The 23,918-nt window shown below is 34.2% G+C and overlaps 1 protein-coding gene across 2 annotated transcripts in view; it reads left to right on the plus strand.

Moving 5' to 3' along the window:
- The window catches only part of TINAG (tubulointerstitial nephritis antigen), a 96,696-nt gene extending 75,744 nt beyond the window's left edge, over nucleotides 1-20,952 (plus strand). For both annotated transcript variants that reach the window (XM_082729422.1, XM_082729421.1), the window contains 2 exons: nucleotides 2,887-2,932; nucleotides 20,280-20,952. In XM_082729422.1, the coding sequence (XP_082585548.1) occupies nucleotides 2,887-2,932; nucleotides 20,280-20,414 (181 nt within the window). In that variant the 3' untranslated portion in view covers nucleotides 20,415-20,952. The remainder of the gene's footprint in view (nucleotides 1-2,886; nucleotides 2,933-20,279) is intronic.
- The last annotated feature ends 2,966 nt before the right edge of the window (nucleotides 20,953-23,918 follow it).

Here is a 23,918-nt window from a genome sequence, read left to right on the forward strand (position 1 = left end):
ATCATGTAATGAATGGACCTTGCGTGTCATCTGACATAGAGGCTATAACATAGGGAACTGAACAATAGTTTCCTTGGTGAGGTGTGATATCTTCTTTTTATCTGAATTTCGTGTCAAGGTTAGTATTCTTTGTTTATAATTTTCTTTCACAAACGTGCAAGTCTTTGAAACTCTCAACCTCAGTGGACTTATTTTCTTTTTCCTCTCTCACCTCTATTTGAAGACTTGTTTTGTTTTTCTGTCCACTTTGAGAATATTTATAATAATCCGAATGCTGCCATTCTCTTTAGGTTAGATAGGTGCTTTCATAAAGACATCTTAAAGTTACATTGAACACTGCTGTTTCCTGAAACTTAGAGCAACTCTAAAAAGTTGATAGATTTACAAAATAAGTATTATTGCTGTCTATTGTACAATTGAAAATATTATTTAGATAATCCTATCAAAATGTATGGAGCATATGAAAAAATTATACAATAATAGTTTGTTTTTCTTAGATGTCTTCAAATTAGTTTATTTTACTTTTAATTTATTTGCTAATACAAGAATAAGACAAATGACTACATTCTGAAGTCTCTTTTACTTTGTGAGAAAATGTTCTGTTTCCTTAAATTTAGTCTCTGATCTGTTGGTAATAGAATTATGTATAGTCATTGTTTTGCTAAATCTGGACCTTAGTATGCGATTATGGATGTTCATGCCCCCAAACAGTGTCTCAGTATTTCTGGGAGTGCCTAGGGGTATCTGAAAAGGACTTAACAGCAAATGCAGTACTCAACTCCTGGTTTATTTTCCTTGCTTGTCTTTTCTGTTCCCTTTGTTCAATTCTCCTTCATCTTTCCATGCACCTTCCTCAGCGAGCTGGAACCCAAGAAGTTAGAAAGATCTTACAAAAGGGAAAGAAACTTGGTATTAATCTCTATTTGAGTATCATTAGTGGGTTTTATACAATATATAGTTTTTAGAGAAGTAGCTCTGTGAGGTTTATATTACAAGTCTGGCCTTTTCCGAAGGTCTAAACTTAGCTAAATCCAGTGTGGATAGACGTGAGTGACAGAGAACAATCCTCTCAGTTGCTCCTCCTGTCTTCTGACCTCAGCTTAGATTCTGGATCAAGCTTATCCTGTCTGGATACTGTTTTTTGATTAGGCATTCTTTCTTAGGAGGCTCATTAGGGCCTCAAGTGAAACTACCCCGAACTTCTCAAGAATTTGGTGGAATCTCAGATAAAGGATTCCTTTTCTGCCTGTTTTAAGTTGAATGTTTCCTTAGATACTTCTGATTGCTCTTATATTTTATATAAATAGCTTAAGTAACTAGTAGCTGGACCCCCTGAAAGGAAATTTGATTGAGGTAAAGGCTTTTTGAACTTGTTATAAGAGTCATGAAAAATGAGTAGAAAATGAGCAACTCAAGGTTTCAAATATGACATACTACTTGAAGTACATAATGACTTTGAAGATTTGGGGGCCCTTATTGTAAGCAATAATTTTTGTCAATGGTGATAATAGTATTTTATAGAAAAGTTACAAGGATATAAATATAATTATAAAACTACAGAATGGTTTCAAAATTAAACTTGCTTGAACTTACACAGTAAGCTGCCCAGAATATTTAAAACCTTAAAGTTTTCTAGCCTACTATTCCTGTGTGTAGCAGAAAACCAAGAGAGAGAGATGGGAAGCATTGCAATCACCACTCCTAGCCTCTACCAGGAAAAAGAGAAAGAAATGTTGCTTTTTCAGGGTTATCCCATCTTTCACATCATTTTTTCTTCCTCCCCTTTGTGCCCAAGGATCTATATGGATTAATATATTTTCTTGAATGCCCCCAAGATCTCTATCATAAACCTGCCTTCTTTAGGCAATATCTCTGTGCTGTGGTGCCATCATTTTATTCTATATCCTTCTAAGAACAGCTTTCAAGCAAATGGAAGTGTTAAAAATATTTGAATGAATTTGTATATCTTCCAGTAATGTTTCCCCCCCCCCAAAGAATGTTTGTTATACCGAGGGATATTGGGTTTAGTGGGGTGATATGTGGGCGGAATTGTTTCCTCACAATCCATCACAGCATGTGAAAATGGTAGTCCTTATGCTTTCTCTACATAAAACGGTTGCTGTTCAAGACACACTGCAGTTTGAGACTGGATATTTATAAGATGAGGAAGTACATAGGATTTGGAATCTGGGCTCAACATCTCCCACTCTATGTTCTTAGACAAGGCTTGTTATTTTATTAGTAAACAGAACATGTTATTAACATTTCCCTTACTGGGTTTAGTCAAGATATTGTAAGTTTGGATTCTTTATGGATTGTTATATGCTACATTGAAAATGAACCAGTTGTGGGAGTGAAAGATTAGGTTTGCATACATACATACATGTGTAAACAGAAATCTCACATTAGACAGGTATCCATTGTTTGAGATAATATATACATATATATATTTTCTCATAAATTCTTTTATCTATGATTGTTATCTGTATTTATATTATTATTAACAGTAGTCTTGGAGATTTTTAGTTTACACCATATAGGGTAGAGTTCCAGAGGGCTAGATGTGAAGAGGGGAGGCTTCGTTAAGTACTTTTAAACCTCCATACCTCAGTTGCCCTAGAATTTATCTTCTTTGATAAACAAATTTGATTTTAAGCCATTTGGACATAAATAAGTATATTCTGAGCAAGCAAATAACATTATGGTCAAAAAGAAAACCACACAGGCACATTTTTGTGGGACCATGATGACAACTCCATAGTAAGCCAAGATTGGGCCATAACAAACAAAAAAAAAAAAGATAAAATTCTGACAATAATTTATATTTTATCAAGGTGCAAATCAAATATTTTTAACCATGCCAGTATTTTTTTTTATTATTTCTAGATGGGGCACACTAAAAGGAGCACAAGGACAGAAAGAAAAATTCTGGGTATGTAACTCTTTCCCACTGATTTTCTGCTGTGAAGTGAGTATTTTAGAATCATCTGAGTCTCTACTTCCTGATTTGTGTTAGTCCTATCCTAAAGCATCGTAATATTGTTTGTAATAATGGTATTTTGTCCAGCAGAAAAATCACTATAATCATTTATATTATAGTAATAGTTTTTCTTTATTCCTCTTATTTCAAATTATAAATGAAGAATCAGTATTTTTTTTTCAAAGTGAGAATCAACAGGAAAACGTTTTGTTATCAGCTATATTAATGGTTAAACTTTTCCCATATGTCAATTTTGTGTTCTTACATTTATTTTTTGCTCTGGATGATGGCTTATATTCAATAATACTTGTTGAATGAAGGAGTGAATAACATTGTGTGCATTCAGGAAAAATTAGTCAAGTCACTAAAATAGTTTTTATTTTACATAAAAATTAATATTTTGGTTTAATTAAATATGAAATTTTTAAGTAGTACTACTGTTTTGCAAAGAATTATGAAGGGTCTGAGATGTTATCCCACTTGAATTAAGGAATTGGGTCAGAAGAAAAGAGTACTTAACTGATGCTCACATCCAGATCAACAGCCACATGTCACCACATAGGTCCTCAGACTTTAGCCTCGCAATGATAAAAAGCAACAACCATTTTTTATATAGATAGCACCTGATATCTTATAAACCTCATAAAGAGAACAGTGGATTTTCTCCAACTATCTGTATAAGAGACAGGCAACCTCCTTATTTCTTGCAAGGAGAGAAAAAAATTCCATTAAGATGGGATGGATAGGGTCTTGTGTTCTTATCCTTACCCTCAGGAATATAAATATGTCTTTCCAGGGGCCAGATTAATACAGATAATGTCTCTAAATGCTGAACTCAATCCTTTTTAACATATAAATGCCAAGGGAAATAATGTTCCAGTACTCCCGGCACCATGGGCTTAATTTAGGACCTTGTCTGGTCTCTGACTCTTTGGCCCTCTTGGGGAGATAAGAGAAGTTTTATTATCCTTTTGGATCAAATCTGTTAACTAGACAAATGGCTATAGATCTAATTCTCATTGAATTGAAGATAAAATATTTTTGGCAGAAGTGAAAGCAAATATTCTCTATCTCTATAGCATATACACTTTTTGTGTGTCAGGGGATTAGAATTTTTTGCAAGGGCACTGAGAAGTTCAGAGAAGATTTATTTGGCCACAAATATATATGAATGTTTTAAAATATTTACAAGTAGGCCTACAATATAGTAAATTACAATAAAAAATGGACGACTTCCATTACTAAGTAAAATGTAATACATAACAATAAGTCATATATTCCATAAAATAAGTTGAAAATAACATCAGAATTAATTTTCCAAACTCATATTTTTAAAGAAATGAGAAACCTGAATCTTGAGAAGACTTTCTGCCTGTGAGCATTTGGTAGGGCTGGGCACAAGCTGATTATATTTGAATATGCAGAGAGAGAGAGAGAAAGACCTCTAAGAAAAAGAGAATCCAGCTGTATTAGAATTTAGAGGAACCTGAAACACAGCATTTTTTCCTATGGAATACTTAAACTGAGTGCTTGAACAGCGAACAGGGTGAGTAGCTGAGAAGGATAGTGAAAAGAAGTCTGAAGTCTTGAAGACCTGTGGAAGGAGTTGCATTAGAAGATACCCTGATGGGGTGTCTGGGTGCTTCAATCAGTTAAGCATCTGCCTACGGCTTGGGTAATGATCTCAAGGTCATGGGATTGAGCCCCATGTCAGGCTCTCTGCTTGACTGGGTGTCTGCTTCTCTTTCTCTCTCTCAAATAAATAAATAAATTCTTAAAAAAAAAAATAGGCTGGAACACACACATAATAGGCATTGCCCCCCACCAATATTTTAAATCAGGTGTGGAGTAAGCTTAACAAAAGCTTATCTCCAGCCCTGATTCAATTTAGTTTCTGCACAAGAGGTGATTAGTCCCTCACTGTATATCTTTAGCAGAAGAAAGGGCTAACCTTCTTAGGAAAATAATACCAAGGTCAATCTTTGTATTTATTAGGACAACATATCCAGCATACATTTAAAAATTAGAAGACACATAAAGCAAACAAATGTGACCAGTAACTAAAGGAAAAACTATGAATAGAAGCAATAGATAATAGTTTAGACATAGGCTTTTAAATAACCATTATAAGAAACATTTAAAAAATATGGGTGAAAAATGGAGAATTTTAACAAAGGATTTAAATATATTTAAAATATGAATAATTGAATTTGTGAGTGTGATGTTTTGAAAATAAGAACTCACTGCATAAGTTAAATAGCAAACAGAATTAGTGGTCTTAAATAAAATTCAATAAAATATATCCAACTTGTACTACACAGAGAAAGATAATATGAAAAAAAAAGCAAATACAGAACAATGTGAATAAAAAAATCAAATAGTAGGACACAGTCAAATGGTTTAACATAAACGTAATTGTATTCTCAGAAGGATTAAGAGAGAGAGAGAGAATGAACCAGAATCAATACTTAAAAACATGATGGCCACTAGTTTTCTAAAACTGAAAGACATAAATCCAAAGATTCAGAAAGCTCAATAAACTCCATGAAGGAGAACTCCTCCAGGAATTTCATAATCAAATAGCTGAAAATAAAAGACAAGAAAAATTTTTAAGCATCCAGAGCTTTTAAAAGGATAGGTTTCTTTCAGAAAAAAAAGTAGTATTAAATAATGGGTGGCTAGGGACAGGTAGTCTTTAATAAATGATGTTGTAAATACTGGATATTTACATGCAAAAGAATGAAATTGGACTGCTATTTCATACCACTTACAAAAATTAACTCAAAATGGATTACAGATTTAAATGTAAGACCTGAAACTGTGAAGCTCCTAGAAAAAAACAGGAAAAACACTCCTTAACATTGATCTTTGCAGTGACTTCTAGGATATGTCACCAAAAGCACAAGTGACAAAAAAATAAACAAGTGGGACTACATCAAACTAAAAAGCTTCCACATAGTAAGGCAAAAATAAAAACAAAATTAACAAATAAAAGTCAACCTATGGGAATGGAGAAAATATTTATAAATCATATTTCTGATAAAGGGTTAATATCCAAAATGTTTAAGGAACTCCTACAGCTCAGTTGCAAGAAAACAAATAATGAGATTAAAGAATGAGCAAAGAATCTGAGCAGACTTATCTTCAAGGAAGACATTAAAAATGGCCAACAGGTATGTGAAAAAATGTTCAATAGCACTAGTCATTAGGGAAATGTAAATCAAGGTCACAAGGAGATATCACCTCATGCTTGTTAGAATGGTCATCATAAAAAAAAAAAAAAAAGATAATAAATGCTGGGAAGGATATGGAGGAAAGGAAACCCTTGTTCATTGTTGGCAGAATTATAAAGTGGTACAGCCACTATAGAGGACATTATGAAGGATCCTCAAAACATTAAAAACAGAACTACCCATGATTCAGAAATTCCATTTCTGGGAATATATCCAAAGGAAATGAAAACACTAACTTGAAAAGATATCACCCTCATTTTCATAGCAGCCTTATTTATAATAGTTAAGATATGGAACTAAGTGTTCATAAACCAATCAATGAATAAAAAAAATAGTGATATATATGTGTAATGGGATATTATTCAGCCAGAAAAATGGAGGAAATCTTGCCATTTCCAACAACATGGATGGACCTTGAGGGCGTTATGTTAAGTGAAATAAAGTCAGACAAAGAAAAACAAATACTATAGGATCTCACTTATGTGTAGTAACCAAAAGAAACAAACCCCCAAATTCATAGAAAAAGAAATCAGATTTGTGATTAATAGAGGAAGGGTTTGAGGGTGATGAGAGTAGGAGAGAAGTGGCAAAGGTACAAACTTCAGTGATAAATAAGGGCTAAAGATAAAATTTACAGTATATATAACATACACTGTAGCAGCGTGCTGTATGATATGTATGAATGTTGTCAAGAAAGTAAATTCTAAACATTCTTATCAGGAAATTTTTGGTCTTTTTTTTTTCTTTTTCTCTTTATTTCACCTGTATAAGGTGATAGATGCTAACTAAACTTATTGTGGTAATCATTTCACAATCTGTGTAAGTCAAACCATTATACTGTATACCTTAAACTTATACACTGATGGATGTCAGCTATATATCCATACAAGTGGAAATAATCATTTTATTAACATAAGAATAGAGTAATAGGCTGATATCACAAAATAAATAATCTGGATTTAAACACAGGATATGGTCACTTGTTTTACAACAAAGAAACCTCTGAATTTCAACTGAGAAAGGAGAATCTTTATAATAAACAGTTTTAGACCAAGGTTAGCAGGAATTTTTTTGTTTTGTTTTGTTTTTGTTTTTCTTGTAAATGGCCAGATAGCAAATATTTTACATTTTGGAGATCACAAAAAAATCTGTTACATACTCTGTTTTAGCTGTTTTCACAACTCTTTAAAGAAAAAATCAAAACAAGATAAAACCTAAAAACACTCAACTCATGATCTGTACCAAACATTACTGACCAGATTTGTCCATGAGCCATAGATTGCCAATGCTTTAGCTATATAGCAACTTTCTATTCATGGGGAAAACAAAAACAAAACAAAACAAAACTGAAACTTCATCCCCTAACTCACAAAATACATACAAAACTAATTTGAAGTGGAGCATAGACAGAAGTGTGATTGTAAAATAATAAAACCTCTAGAAGAAAACTTGGAAAGCAAATATGTTAATATCAATTAAGCAAAGCTTTCTTAAACTGTACAGAAAATTAATAAACTGTATAAGAAAAAAATGATCAGATTACTTTAAAAACTGTCAGAAGACAGAATTATGTGATAGGGTAAAACAAACTGAGAGAAGATTATCTATCTTCTATCATCTATCTGGCAAGGACTCATGTAGAATATATAAAATTCTTACAAATATACAGGAAGAAATAAAAAATAAACAACACATCAATAATAATACTAGGCAACATATTTTAATATTTACTTCACAAATGAGGAAATCCAAATGGCAAGCCAACATATGAAAAGGTATTCAATGTAACTAGCTGTCCAGCAAATGCCAATTAAAAGCACAGTAAGATAATATCACACATTCACTAGCTTGGCTTAAATTAAAAGTATTGATATTAACAAGTATGGGTAAAGGTATGGAGTAACTAGAAATTTTTTATTCTACTATTAAATGTATAGATGGTACAACAACTTATGTTCATTGTGTTTATCAGCATAAGAATGGATAAATTGTGGTACAGTTATATAAAAACACAGAGAAATTAAAATAAGAAATTAGTTATATATGCTATAACATATACATTTATTTATTGAATAAAAGAATGCTTTTATTACTGCTTTTTTATTAATGCTTTTATTAATACTTATGGCTTTATTAAAAATATCAATTCCAGGAAGAACTGATGGTAGATAGGAAGGTAGATATTGACAGAGAGGGAACATTCCAGACCTTTTAGAATTCTAGAAGTAGTTTTTATCTTGATCTACATGGAGCTTACATAGGCATGAACCTCACAAACATGTATAAACTCACTAAACTGTGCACTTATTATTAATATGCTAAACATCTCAAAAGAAGATTTAAAAATCTCTAGACATTTAAATCTTTAGAAAATTTCTTTCCTACATTTTTACCCATTCTCTTATAATTAAATTTTTAAAAATTCAGGCATTTGGAAGAAACAACAAAAAACTGGTGAAGGGATAGAAGAAATAACAGTAGGAAGAATAAGATTAATGAACAAAACACATACTCTAGGTATATTTTATTAGGGCTGGTTTACTAAGTACTACTCTTTATAATTTATAATATTGTCTTTTTTGCAGACTCATGGGGTTACTTCTCATTAGTACATAAATTTGTACTTGCTTGTAAAAGTTCACATAGTCTTCTGATTTTACCAAAGTCTAATAATGAAATGTGGGTAGTAATAATTCTCAGGCTCACAAAAGAGAATAGGTTTAGTACTACATATCATAGTTACAAGAATTTAAAAATATTATTTTTGACGGTTCAACTTAAGTTATGACTTTGACTTCTTATCTTTGAAAGTATATATATTGGAACAAAATAAAAAGTTTAGAAATTGGAATTCAGTTCATTGCTGCTAAAACACACTTTGTTTCTGGCTCATTTCTAGATAATTTAAGGCCATTCTATCTTTGAAATGGTAAATTGAAGTCAGAATTGTAGACACAGTTTTGAAAGTGTTCCTTTATGATGTTAGGACTGATTAGGAAAGCTAAGAGTCAATATAGGGTTGCTGGGGGGAGGGGGTTTGGGAGAAGGGGGTGGGATTATGGACATTGGGGAGGGTATGTGTTTTGGTGAGTGCTGTGAAGTGTGTAAACCTGGTGATTCACAGACCTGTACCCCTGGGGATAAAAATATATGTTTATAAAAAATAAAAAATTATATTAAAAAAAAAAAAGAAGTAAATTATGACATCAAATACATAAATTATATATGGAATAAAAGCTTAGAGTTTGGTATATGATCAAAGTTAAGCTGTTATCAATATAAAATAGACATATATATATGAAAATTTTGCTGTATGTATAATATATATTAAAGTATATATTTTGCTATATAAGTATATAGCAAAAGCCTATAGTAGATTCACAAAAGTTAAAATGAAAGGAATTAAAGCACACCACTATGGAAAATCATCACCCGTAAGAAAGATGAGAAAGAAACAGGGAACCACATAACAGCCAGAGACTATTAAGATAGCATTAGTAAGCTTTTAATTATCAATAATTTAAATGTAAATAACTAAATTCTCTAATCAAAAAGCATAGAGTGGCTGAATGGATTAAAAAACAAGACCCAACTATATGCTGCTTACAAGAGACTCATTTCAGCTTTAAGGACACGTATAAGCTCAAAGTGAAGAGAGGAGAGAGATATTGCATGCAATGGAAAACATAGAAGAGCAGGGGTTGTTATATGCGACAAAATAGATTTTAAGTAAAAAGATTGTGGAGAAAAGAGGGTCTTTATGATGAAAAGGGGATCAATTCATCAAGATGATATAAGCTATGCACCCAACATTGGAGCACCCAAATAAATTAAGCAAATATTGATTGATCTGAAGAGAAAAATAGACAATACAATAACATCAGAACACTTCAGTATTCCACTATGAACAATGGACAGATTACTCAAGACATAAATTCAAGAAGGAAACCCTGAATTTTAACTGCACGTTAGACCAAATGGACCTAACAGATACATACTGAACAAAAGCAACGTAAACACATTCTTCTCAAGCCCATACAGAACATTCTCTAGAGTGGATAGTATATTAAGTCACAAAACATTAGCAAATGTAAGATTGGAATCATACCAAGTCTCTCTCTCTCTCTCTCTTTTTTTTTTAAGATTTTTATTTATTTGAGAGAAAGTATGACAGAACAAGAGAGAATATGAGCAGGTAGGAGAGGGAGAAGCAGGCTCCCCACCTACCAGGGAGGCCAATTTGGGACTCAATCCCAGGACCCTGGGATCATGACCTGAGCTGAAAATGCTTAACTGACTAAGCCACCCAACCACACCCCAAGTATATTTTCTGACCACAATTATATGGAACTAGAAATCAATCAACAAGAAGAAAATGAAAATTCACAGATGTGTGGAAATTATTTCTGGAAACACACACACACACACACACACATTTCTGAAAAGAATCAATGGATCAAAGAAGCATTCAAAAGGGAAATTAATAAGTATCTTGAAATAAACAAAAATGAAATACAGCATATTAAAACCTATGGAATGCATCAAAAACAGTTATAAGAAGAAAAGTTACAGCATTAAATACATACATTAAGAAAGAGTGATTAAGAGTGATCACAAATAATTTTATATCTCAGTCAGCTAGCAAAAGGAAAACAAACTAAACCTAAAGTTAGTAGAAGGAAGAAAAAAATATATATCAGAGTAGCAGTAAATGAAAAGGAGGCCAGAAAATCAATATAAAATATCAACAAAACTAAGAGGTGTGGATATATTTATATGTGTGTGTGTGTATGTTTTAAAAGACAGACAAAGCTGAAAAATTAGGTAGGGTATGAAAAAGGAGAGAAGACGGAAATAACTAAAAATCAGAAATGCAAGAGACATTTCAATGAATATAAAGGATCATAATAGACTGCTATGACCACCCACGGAAGCACACAACCAACAAAGGAAAGCACAAGACCAAATGGTTTTACTGCTGAATTCTACCTAATATTTAAATAAAAATTAACACCAGTTCTAGCAGTTTTTGGTACAGTCTTTTGGGTTCTCTGTATAGAGTACCATGTAATCTGCAAATAGTGAAAGTTTGACTTCTTCCCTGCTGATTTGGATGAATTTTATTTATTTTTGTTGTCTGATTGCTGAAGCTAAGACTTCTAGTACTATGTTACATGACAGGGTAAGTGTGGACACCTCTGTCTTGTTCCTGATTGTAGAGGGAAAGCACTCAATTTTTCCCCATTAAAGATGATATTAGCTGTGGGTTTTTCATATACTGCCTTTATGAGATTGAGGTATGTTCTCTCTATTCCTGCTTTGTTGAGGGTTGTTATCAAGAATGGATGCAAAAAAAAAAAAAAAAAAGAATGGATGCTGTACTTTGTCAAATGGTTTTTTTTTTTATTAATTGAAAGGATCATATGTTTCTTATCCTTTTCCTATTAATGTAGTATATCACATTGATTTGTGAATAGTAAACCACTCTTGCAACATAAGAATAAATTTCCCTTAATCATGATGGAAGTTTTTAAAAATGTATTGTTGAATTCAGTTTTCTAGTGTTTTATTGAGAATTTTTGCATCTGTGTTCAACAGAGATATTGGCCTGAATTTCCTTTTTAGTGGAGTCTTTATCTGGTTTTTGTATCAGGGTAATGTTAGCTTCATAGAATGAATTGGGAAGTTTTCCTTCTGTTTCTTTTTTCTTTTTCTTTTTCTTTCTTTCTTTTTCCTTCCTTTCTTCCTTCCTTCCTTTCTTTCTTTTTTTCTTTTTTTTGGAATGGTTTGAGAAGGATAAGTATTAACTTTTCTTTAAATGTTTGGTAGAATTTGTGGTAGAATTTGCCTGTGAAGCCATCTGGCCCTGGATTTTTGTTTGTCAAGAGTTATTTGATTACTGATTCAATTTCTTTGCTGGTTATTGGTCTGTTCAAATTTTCTATTTCTTCCTGTTTCAGTTTTGGTAGTTTATATGAAAGACTCCACCAAAAAACTGCTAGAAATGATAAACAAATTCAGGAAGTTTCAGGATACAAAATCAATGCATGCAAACCTGTTGCATTTCTATACACCAATAATGAAGCAGTAGGAAGAAAAATTATGGAATCAATCTCATTTACAATTGTACTGAAAACTCAACACCCCAAAAATGAATAATCCAATTGAAATATGGGTGGAAGACATGAATAGACATTCTTCCAAAGAAGGCATGCAGATGGTTAACAGACACATGTAAAGATGCTCATCATCACTCATCATCAAAATGCAAATCAAAACTACAATGAAATATCACCTCACACTTGTCAGAATGGATAAAATCAGCAACACAAAAAACAACAGATCTTAGTGAGATTGTGGAGAAAGGGACCCTCTTGTACTGTTGGTGGGAATGTAAACTTGTCCTGCCACTCTGGAAAACAGTATAAAGTTTCCTCAAAAAGTTAAAAATAAAACTACCCTATGATCCAGCAATTACATTACAAGGTTTTTACCTAAAGAGTACAAAAAAATACTAATGCAGAGGGATACATGCAACCCAATATTTATAGCAGCATTACCTACAGTTGCCAAATTATGGAAGCAGTCCAAGTGTCCATAGACTGATGCATGGATAAAGAAGACATAGTGTTTGTGTGTGTGTGTGTGTGTGTGTGTGTGTGTGTGTGTGTGTATAAAATACATTATTATTATTCAGCAATAAAAAAGAAAAATCTTGCCATTTGCAATGATATGGTTGGAGCTAGAGAGTATTGTGCTAAGTGAAATAAGTCATTCAGAGAAAGAAAAATACCATTTCATTCATATGTGGAATTTAAGAAACAAAACAAATGAGCAAAGTGTAAGTAAAAAGAAAGAAGGAGACAAACCAAGAAGCAGACTCTTAACTATGGAGAGCAAACTCATGGCTATCAGAAGGGGAGTGGGTGGGAAGATGGATGAGATAGGTAATGGGGATTAAGGAGTGCACTTTTGTGATGAACACCAGCTTTTCTATGAAATTGTTGAATCACTTTATTTTACACCTGAAACTAATATTACACTTTATGTTAATTAAATGGAATTTCAATCAAAACATTGAAAAATTAACACCAAATCCTTCTCAGACCTTTCTAAAAATTTGAAGAGGAGGGAACACTCCCAAGTGCATTTCACAAGCCTGGCATTACCCTGATATCAAAACCAGAAAACGACATTAGAAGAAAAGAAAAATTCCCAATGAATAAAGATTCAAAATTTTCCAAAAAATAATAGTAAACTGAATTCAACTGTACACTAAAATGGTCATAATTATGATCAAAAGGATTTATGCCTGGCAACATAGGCAACTGCATTAATACAATGAGACATAAAAATTATATGAACATCTCAATAGATAGAGGCAAAGCATTTGACAAAATTCAACATCTCTTAGTGGTTAAGAACTCTCAAAAAATTGAGGTTATGTCACGGCTGGCGTGACAACACAACCAGGGTCGAGAGGGTAGAGGATGGTGAGATGAAGATGAGATGTAAAGAGACGTAAAGAGATGGGGACAGGAGGGACACAGTGGATGGTGTCCAAGCACTGCCAATTTTATTCAAGGAAGCAAGGCATTATATAGCTAACAGAAACAACTGCAAAAAAGTATCTATTTTTAACTGATTACGAAAGAGTTTGCAACATGCACAGAAAACCCTTCAAGCTTTCCCATTATCTATTTCCCAAGCACCAAGAGCAGACTCTCTGGTGCCAGATGTACTAACTTCAAGGCTACTCCAGACATAGTTTATGTAAGCACAGCACAATCTTACAATGGTGTAGTTTATGGTCTGCAAGGACAGCACAATCCCACAATGGTTTAATGAGCAGGCCTGTTTTGCCTATTCCAGATAAGCACATGCTGGCAACCACGTTGGTGAGTCTTAGGATCCATAGCTCAGGCCCTTTCTCAAGTGATGCTCAATTTTCCACTCATGGGGTTATTAACCCTTGGGCTTCCAGGAGGCACCAGTAGGGGCCTGGTTTGGTCTCTTGACTCTAGCCCAGTCCTCAGCTGCCTACAAGTTTATAAGGAGTATGCCTCAGGAAAATAAAGGTAATATATGACAAAGAGTAAACATCATATTCCATATATCAGTGAAAGACTGAAAGATATGCCTCTGAGATCAAGAATAAAATAAGGGTGTCTCCTCATAGTACTGGCAGTCCTAGAGCAATTAGACAAGAGAAAGAAACAAAAGGCATCCAAATTAGAATGGAAGAAATAAACTGTCTCTGTTTGCAGATGATGTGATTTTATATATATATATATATATATGCCTTAATACTCCACCAAAAATCTATTAGAATGAATAACAAAGTGGCAAGATAAAATCAACCACGAAATTCAGTTTCTTTCTTTCTTTCTTTCTTTCTTTCTTTCTTTCTTTCTTTCCTTCCTTCCTTCCTTCCTTCCTTCCTTCTTTCTTTTCTTTTCTTTTCTTTTCTTTTCTTTTTTTTTCTTTTCTTTTCTTTCTTTCTTTCTTTTTCTTTTTTCTTTTGAGTGTATGCATGAGCAGGGGGTTGGGAAGAGGAGGCTCAGAGAAAGAGGGAGAGAGAGAGAACCTTAAGCAGGTTCCATGCCCAGTGTGGAGCTCAATCTCACAACATGAGCTGAGCTGAGATCATGACCTGAGCTGAAATCAGGAGTTGGATGCTTAATGGACTGAACCACCCAGTTCCGATAAGTTTCATTTCTATATATGAATGGTAAACTATTTGAAAAAAATAATTCATTTATAATACAATAAAAAATGTGTACTTAGCATAAATATAACCAAGGATGTGAAAGGTCTGTATAATAAAAATTAAAAGAAATTGATAAAAGAAATTGAAGAAGACACAAATAAATGGAGTGATATCCCATGTTCATGGATCAAAAAAATGTCTGTACTACCCAAAACCATCTATAAATTTGATACAATCCCTATCAAAATTCCAATGGCAATTTTCACAAAAGTGAAAAATATCCTAAAATTTGTGTAGAGACACAAGAGACCCTGAGCAGCCAAAGTAATCTTGAGAAAGAACAAATATAGAGACATCACAATTACTGATTTCAAATTTTATTACAAAGTTATAATAATCAGAACAGCATTACTGGTATAAAAATAGACACACAGATGAATAGAACAGGATCAAAAGCCCAGAAGTAAACCCACTTATATATAATCAACTAATATTTGATGAAGGAGCCAAAAAGAAGCAGTGGAGAAAGGATAGTTTTTTCGATAACTGGTGTTGAGAAAACTGTTCAACCATATGCAGAAGAATGGAATTCGTTTTCTATCTTATACCAGTCACAAAAAATTAAGTCAAAATGGATTAAAGACTTAAATGTAAGCCTACAAATTGCAAAGATACAGGAAGAAAACATAGGACAAAATCTACTTGACATTGATCTTTGCAAATATTATTTGGGTATGACACTAAAAATGCAAAGACAAAAGCAAAAATCAACAAGTAGAACTACACCACACTAAAAGGCTTCTGCCTAGCAAAACAATCAGCAAAATAAAAAGGCAACCACCATAAAGGGAGAAAATATTTACAAACCATCTATCTGATAAGGGGTTAAAATCCAAAATATATAAGGAACCCATGCAGCTCAATAGCAAAAACCACACATAATCCTATTTAAAAGTGGGCAATTGCCATGAATAGACATCCCCCCTACCCCTGAAAATAATACAAATGGCCAATAGTTACATGAAAATGTACTTAATATTATTAGCCATCAGGGAAATGTAAATCAAAACCACAGTGAAATATTAATTCACACCTGTTTGCATGGCTAATGTCAAAAAGGCAGGAGAAAACAAGTGTTGGTGAGGATGTAGAGAAAAGGGAATCCTAGTGCACTGCTAGTGGGAATGCAAACTGGTGCACCCACTGTGGAAAACAGTATGGAGACTCCTCAGAAAATTAAAAATAGAACTACCATTGATTTAGCAATTTCATGTCTGGTTATATCCTTCAAGGCTGTTTCTGTTACATTTACTTGTGATCAACTAGCTCCTTTCTGGCATTCATGATATTCTTATGTACTCCATTAATATTTTTGCTATCCACCCCCCAAAGACTTATTCACTCAAGCTCTAAATCCCAGGGGACATTCTGAACCTAGTCTAACTTTCTAATCATCCTCATATTTTAAAATTAAAAATAACTCCATTTCTATGAAGCCAGTACTATGCTGATCCCCAAACCATACAAAGATTCCATCAAAAAGGAGAATTTCAGACCAATATCCCTGATGAATATGGATGCCAAGATTCTCAGCAAGATCCTAGCTAATAGGATCCAACAGTACATTAAAAAGATTATCCACCGTGACTAGGTGGGATTCATCCCTGGAATGCAAGGTTGGTTCAACATTCACAAATCAATCAATATGATAGAACAATAATCAATAAGAGAAGAGAGAAGAACCACATGGTCCTCTCAACTGATGCAGAAAAAGCATTTGACAATATACAGCACCTTCCCCTGATTAAATCTCCTCAAAGTATAGGAATAGAGGGAAAATTCCCCAACTGCATAAAATTTATCTATGAAAAACCCACAGCGAATATCATTCTCAATGGGAAAAGCTTACAACCTTCTCTGAGATCAGGAACATGACAAGGATGCTCACTCTCACCTCTGTTGTTCAACATAGTACTAGAAGTCCTAGCAACAGCAATTGGATGACAAAAAGAAATAAAAGTATTCAAATTGGCAAAGAAGAAGTCAAACTCTCTCTTTTTGCAGATGACATGATACTTTATATGGAAAAACCAAAAGACTCCACCCCCCAAACTACTAGAACTCATATAACAATCCATTAATGTAGCAGGATACAAATTCAATGCACAGAAATCAACAAAGCAACAGAAGTTGCTTTCTTATACACTAACTCACTAAATATAGAAAGGGAAATTAGAGAATCAATTTCATTTACTATAGTACCAAGAACCGTAAGATACCTTGGAATAAACCTAATCAAAGAGGTGAAGGATCTGTACTCAAGGAACTACAGAACACTCATGAAAGAAATTGAAGACACAAAAAGATGGAAAAGCATTCCATGCTCATGGATTGGAAAAATAGATGTTGTTAAAATGTCTATACTGCCTAGAGCAATCTATACTTTCAATGCCACCCCAATCAAAACTCTACCAGCATTTTTCAAAGTGCTGGAACAAACAATCCTAAAATTTGTATGGAACCAGAAAAGGCTCTATAATGCTAAGGAAATGTTGAAAAAGAAAAACAAAACTGGGGGCATCATGTTGCCTGATTTCAAGTTTTACTACAAAGCTGTGATCACCAAGACAGCATGGTACTGGCACAAAAACAGGCACATAGACCAGTGGAACAGAGTAGAGTCCAGATATGGACCCACAACATTATGGTCAAATAATTTTCAACAAAGCAGGAAAAAGTATACAGTAGAAAAAAGACAGTCTCTTCAATAAATGGTGCTGGGAAAATTGGACAGCTATGTGTAGAAGAATGAAAGTTGACAATTTTCTTATACCATACACAGAGATAAACTCAAAATGGGTAAATGACCTCAACTTGAGGCAGGAATCCATCAAAATCCTAGAGGAGAACACAGGCAGTAACCTCTTCGACAATGGCAACAGCAACTTATTTCAAGACATGTCTCCAAAGGCAAATGAAACAGAAGCAAAAATGAACTTTTGGGACTTCACCAAGATCAAAAGCTTCAGCACAGCAAAGGAAATAGTCAACAAAACAAAGAGGCAACCCACGGAATGGGAGGAGGTATTTGCAAATAACACTACAGACAAAGGGCTGATATCCAAGATCCATACAGAACCCCTTAAACTCAACACTCAAAAAACAGGTAATCACGTCAAAAAATGGGCAGAAGACATGAACAGACACTTCTCCAAAGAAGACATACAAATGGCTAGCAGACATGAAAAAAAATATTTATCATCATTAGCCATCAGGGAGATTCAAATCAAAACCACATTGCGATACTACCTTACACCAGTTAGAATGGCCAAAATTAACAAGACAGGAAACAACAAGTGTTGGAGGGGATGTGGAGAAAGGGAACCCTCTTACACTGTCAGTGGGAATGCAAGTTGGTATAGCCACTTTGGAAAACAGTGTGGAGATTCCTTAAGAAATTAAAAATAGAACTACCCTATGACCCTGCAATTGCACTACTGGATATTTACCCCAAAGATATATATGTAGTGGAAAGAAGGGCCATATGTACCCCAGTGTTCACAGCAGCAATGGCCACAATCACCAAACTGTGGAAAGAGCCAAAATGCTGTTCAACAGACGAATGGAGAAAGAAGAAATGCTCCATATGTAAAATGGAATATTACACAGCCATCAGAAAGGATGAATAACCAACTTTTATATCAACATGGACAAGACTGGAGGAGATTATGCTGAGTGAAATAAGTCAAGCAGAGAAAGTCAATATCATATGGCTTCATTTGCTTGTAGAGCATAAGGATAACATGGAGGACATTAGGAGAGGGAAAGGAAAAGTGATTTGGGGGAAATTAGATGAGGAGATGAAGCATGAGAGACTGTGGACTCTGAGAAACAAACAGAGGGTTTTGGAAGGGAGAAGAGTGGGGGGATGGGTGACCCTGATGGGGATTAAGGAGGGCACGTATTGCATGGGGCACTGGGTTTAGTACATAAACAATGAATCTTGGAACACTGAAAAGGTAAAATTAAATTAAATAAGTAAATAAATAAAATTACATTAAAAATAAAATAGAAAGAAAATGTTTAATTCTTACTGAATTTATTCTGGATATTTCTCAAATACTTTCCCTATTTTTTTTCCTAGTTTCCCTGTCCCCATTAAGACATCTGAATCAATTATTACAAATTTATTAGCTAGCCTCCCTGAATCTTGTGTTTACCCTCTTAAATTCATCCTTTTCAGTTCACACAGAGTAATGTAATCAAAATATAAATTTGTCCACCCTGCTCTCCTGCTGGAAGCGACTCAAGAACTTGTCATCATTTTCACCATTATTTTCTCAATATGTATTTCCTTAACTTCCTTTCAGCCTCCTAACCTACCAACCTGTCTCTGTTTTATTATCTAATTATTATAATTTCATTGCTTCATTTCAGTGGTTCATGCTGCTTCATCCTTTGCTGTTCATGCTTTTACTGTTTTCCTTTACCTGAATTTCTTTTCCTCCTGTTTTTATCTGGTTAATTTATTCCCAGGCTTTAATATGCACCCTATGTGGCACCTCTTCCATGACAACTTTCCTGAACCATGAGATGCCTCTCAACTGTCTTCAATAGCTCCCCATGTACAGTTTTACATTAGTCCTTGGCTTACATTTTTTTGTCCTTCATTAGATCGTTGTCTCTCTGAACATTGGATTTCCTCTGCTACATCCCTGAACAGAGGAACATGGATATTATCTATTTGTGTTCCTCTGGTGCCTAGCACAGAGCAAGTTATATGGGAGACCCTATAATTGCAAATTGTGTATCATCTTTTGATGTGGTATTTCAAACTCTCACAATTAAAAAAAATTAAAAATATTTTATTTGAGAATTTGAATTTATTTGAAAATATTTATTTGAAAATAAAATATTTATTTATTTGAAAGAGAGATAGCAAGAGAGGCAAAACAAGCAGGAGCAGTGGGAGAGGGAGAAGCAGACTTTCCACTGAGCAGAGAGTCTGATGTGGGGCTAGATCTCAGGACTCTGGGATCAGGAACTGAGTCATTAAGGTAGATGCTTAATGAGTGGGCTACCCAGAGACCCCCATATTTCCATTGTATGGCTGGGAACAGATAGGTTTTATATAAATTGTGGTTATTGTGACTTAAGTATGCATGCATATTAATGTAATTGATAAATAATATGACTTTTATTCCTATTTAGAAAATATTTAGGCTCTTAAAGTTATGATCTATAATAAATTAAAAGCATCTAAAGCTATGTGTGAGTTCCCTGTGTTTTTTACGGTCAGAATTAAATATCCAACTATGCTACTCAGCTTTTCTTATTTTCTTTTTTTCCCCTACAGATTGCTGCCAATTCCTGGGGAAAGTCATGGGGAGAGAATGGCTATTTCAGGATTCTTCGAGGAGTAAATGAATCTGACATTGAAAAGTTGATTATCGCAGCTTGGGGCCATCTGACAAGTTCAGATGAACCATAACATATCATTAAATTTCCATAAGGCCATGCATTTAAGTAACCCCTTAAATTGAAATTAAGCAATGTGAGGTTCTCTGTGACAGTGGAATCTTTGCCTCTTCACCTTGTTATTATAATGTGACTGTTTTCTTGTTTCACCCCAGGCTCCATGCTTCTGCTTCCTTTATATCACTGAGCATATAAAAACACTAAAAGAGGACAGCAGAAAAGCTAAATGCCTTTAAAGTTCTCTGGTTGTCTTTCTTTTTCTTTCATAATAATGTCCTTTTTGACTTCAATAGTTCACAAAATATGTGACAGCACTTGTCTTACAAGTTCATGGCATTCTTTTGTAGAAATGAGGCAGTTTCTGTCTTTAACCAATGGGTATTTCACACAGAAAAATAGAAACAAAAACAACAAGCAAATAACAGAACAATGGAAACCCCAATTTACCATCTTCATGATTTTTTTAAGAAATGTTGTCTTAATTCATGTCTTGCTATTGATTTGCCAAAAACAATGGAAATAGATTATTAATTGTTCTCTCAATAAGCTAACATTTGTTTCTTTTCATTTGTCTTAATCTAACTTGTAATCTGAACTCAAAAGGAAAGTAACTCTCCAAAAAGAAATAACTATTCGTTATGGTAGTTTACTCTTTGTACTGTGTAGTGGCCTGTGCTGTAAAGAAGATGGTGTTTGGGAGGGAAAATTTCCCACCACCTCTCTTGGTTCTTTTGCCCAGTCTAATAATTATATTAACATATTTACAGGAGAAAAACAAATATTTAATAAATTTTTAATATATTTATTAAAATATATTTATATATTTTAATATATTTTCTATGGGTACAGGTGCCCCATAGAAAAAATGAGACTCAAACAAAGGACTGAAACAGGCATCTTTTATAAGTCCTAGACAAAGGAACAATAAATTTGTGAAGAACTGACAAGACAAAGAAACCCAAGTTTGGGTACTAATAGGTGAGAAAGTAAGTAGAGTTTGTTTATATAGCTTTCTCAGCCCTGAATACCCTATCTCTGATGCTAAAGATATCTCTCTATCTTCTGATTCTGGGAGGGTACTTTTCTTTTTTTCTTTCTTTCTTTTTTTTTTTTAAAGACTTTATTTATTTGACAGAGATCACAATATGCAGAGCAGAGGCAGACAGAGAGACAGGGGGAAGCAGGCTCCCCGCTGAGCAGAGAGCCTGATGCAGGGCTCAATCCCCTGACCCTGAGATCATGACCTGAGCCAAAGGCAGAGGCTTAACCCACTGAGCCACCCAGGAGCCCGGGAGGGTACTTTTCACACAGGAGATTCATTTCCTTTTTTCAGGGGGATGGAGAGGGTTGTCAGAGTATCATTATATTGGCTATTCTCAAGTAAGTTTAATTCAAAGTGATCAATATTTCGAAGTGGCATATGCTGGAGCAGCCTGCCCTGAACCCCATCACTGGTAAGTAATGGAAAAGTTTAGAGGCTAACAAACAATGGAAGTACAGTCTTCACACACACACATTGCCCTTATTTTTTGGAATCCAGTACACTTTGTGTAAAGTCTGTTAAAACCAGTTGCAAAGCTGTATTTGGAAAGATAACATATTTACTCCCCAAAACAGCCACCTGATGCCATGAGTCAGAAAGAATAAATAGACTTTTATCACAACCATTTCACAGTTCAGTACTTGAGATTCTAAAAAGTAAACTAAATTGGCACTAATTTGCATCTAATTTTTATTTTAGTTCTTTACAGTCAGAAAAACAAAAATAGCATCATTATAATTGTTGAGAAAGGATATAATCTTTTAATAATTCACTGACATCTTAAATGTCAAACTAACAAATGAAAAAACAAAGCTGATCAGTAAGTGAGCATGGCCGATTATAATTACAATGGTGGGATATCTGTGGCCTCCAATTTCTGGGCACCGTGTCGTCAGAATTTTCATTGTGGAACTTTTCTATGCTTTTGTGCCCAAAGGTGCCCTGATTAGATAAACCAGACAAGCTGAAAATGTAAGGAAGCTGAGCACAAAAATGTGAGTGTAGCTGCAGTTCCTTTCTCCATTAATCACTGCAACTTCATCAGAAGCAGGATCTTCTCACTTCGTTCTGCCCTAGATTATACACACAGGGCTGATTCACCTTGACCAAATTTCCCCCAGAGGACTGAGAAATAATTTGATTTTGTTCCAATGTGGACTCCCCTAGAAACAGCCTCTGAGTTGAAGGTTTGAGTGCACAGTTTGAGCAGTGAAGAGAACACTGAAGAGAGTGAGTAGTGACGTAGAGTCATTGAAGGCAGACAACAAAGGCTGCATTACGAAGGAAAGTAGTACCACAGGCAATGTTCTTATCCCACTAGTGACAGTTCATATATTCCTCAGATAAATGTCACCCATGAAGGATGTATGTTGGTTCAGGATTGCTCCAGAGGGCCATGAATTTCCTGTTGGTCTGGTCTGGCAGGTTGTTGCGTCAAGAAAAAACCCTCAGACAAAGAAAAGCAGGTTCTGGGAGTTGGATGTCAGGCTGATGTCCACTGAAATGGTACAGGTGAGGTGATGTGTCTCTGTCACAGATGTTAACATGTTTTTAAAACATTCCTTAGATGCTAAAAACTGAGGAAATAATACATGATAATGCACTAAAATGGCAGACGACTAACCTCATTTTTAAAAGCACTTATGATTGCTGCCTATGTTCTCCACTAGGATTTTGATGGATTCCTGTGTCACATTTAGGTCTTTCATCCTCAAAATAAACATTTTGAGTTTATTTTTGTGTATGGTGGAAGAAAGTGGTCTAGTTTAATTCTTCTGTATGTTGCTGTCTAATTTTCCCAACACCATTTGTTGAGGAGACAGTCTTTTTTTCCATTGGATATTCTTTTCTCTATCAAAGATTAGTTGATCATAGAGTTGAGAGTCCATTTCTGGGCTCTCTGTTCTGTTCTGTTGATCTGTGTATCTCTTTTAGTGCTAGTACCATACGATCTTGATGATTACAGCTTTGAAAAATAGCTTGAAGTCTGAAATTATGATGCCTCCAGCTTTGGTTTTCTTTTCAAAATTACTTTGGCTATTTGGGGTCTTTTCTGGTTCTATAGAAATTTTAGGATTGTTTGTTCTAGCTCTGTGAAAAATGCTGATGGTATTTTGATAGGGATTGCATTGAATGTGTAGATTGCTTTGGGTAGAACAGACATTTTAACAATATTTGCCTTTTCAAAAAAAATCCATGAGCATGAAAGTTTTTCCATTTCTTTGTGTCTTCCTCAATTTCTTTCATAAGTATTCTATAGTTTGCAGAGTACAGATCCTTAACCTCTTTGGTTAAGTTTATTCCTAGGTGTCTTGTGGTTTTTGGTTTTTGGTGCAGTTGTAAATGGGATCAATTTCTTGATTTCTTTTTCTTCTGTTTCAGTGTTAGTGTATAGAAATGCCACTGACTTCTTTGCATTGTTTTCCATACCCTGCCATTTTGCTGAATTCTTGTGCTAGTTATAGCAATTCTTTG

This window comes from Mustela nivalis, assembly GCF_964662115.1.
Source record: "Mustela nivalis genome assembly, chromosome: 5".
Classification (NCBI taxonomy): domain Eukaryota; kingdom Metazoa; phylum Chordata; class Mammalia; order Carnivora; family Mustelidae; genus Mustela; species Mustela nivalis.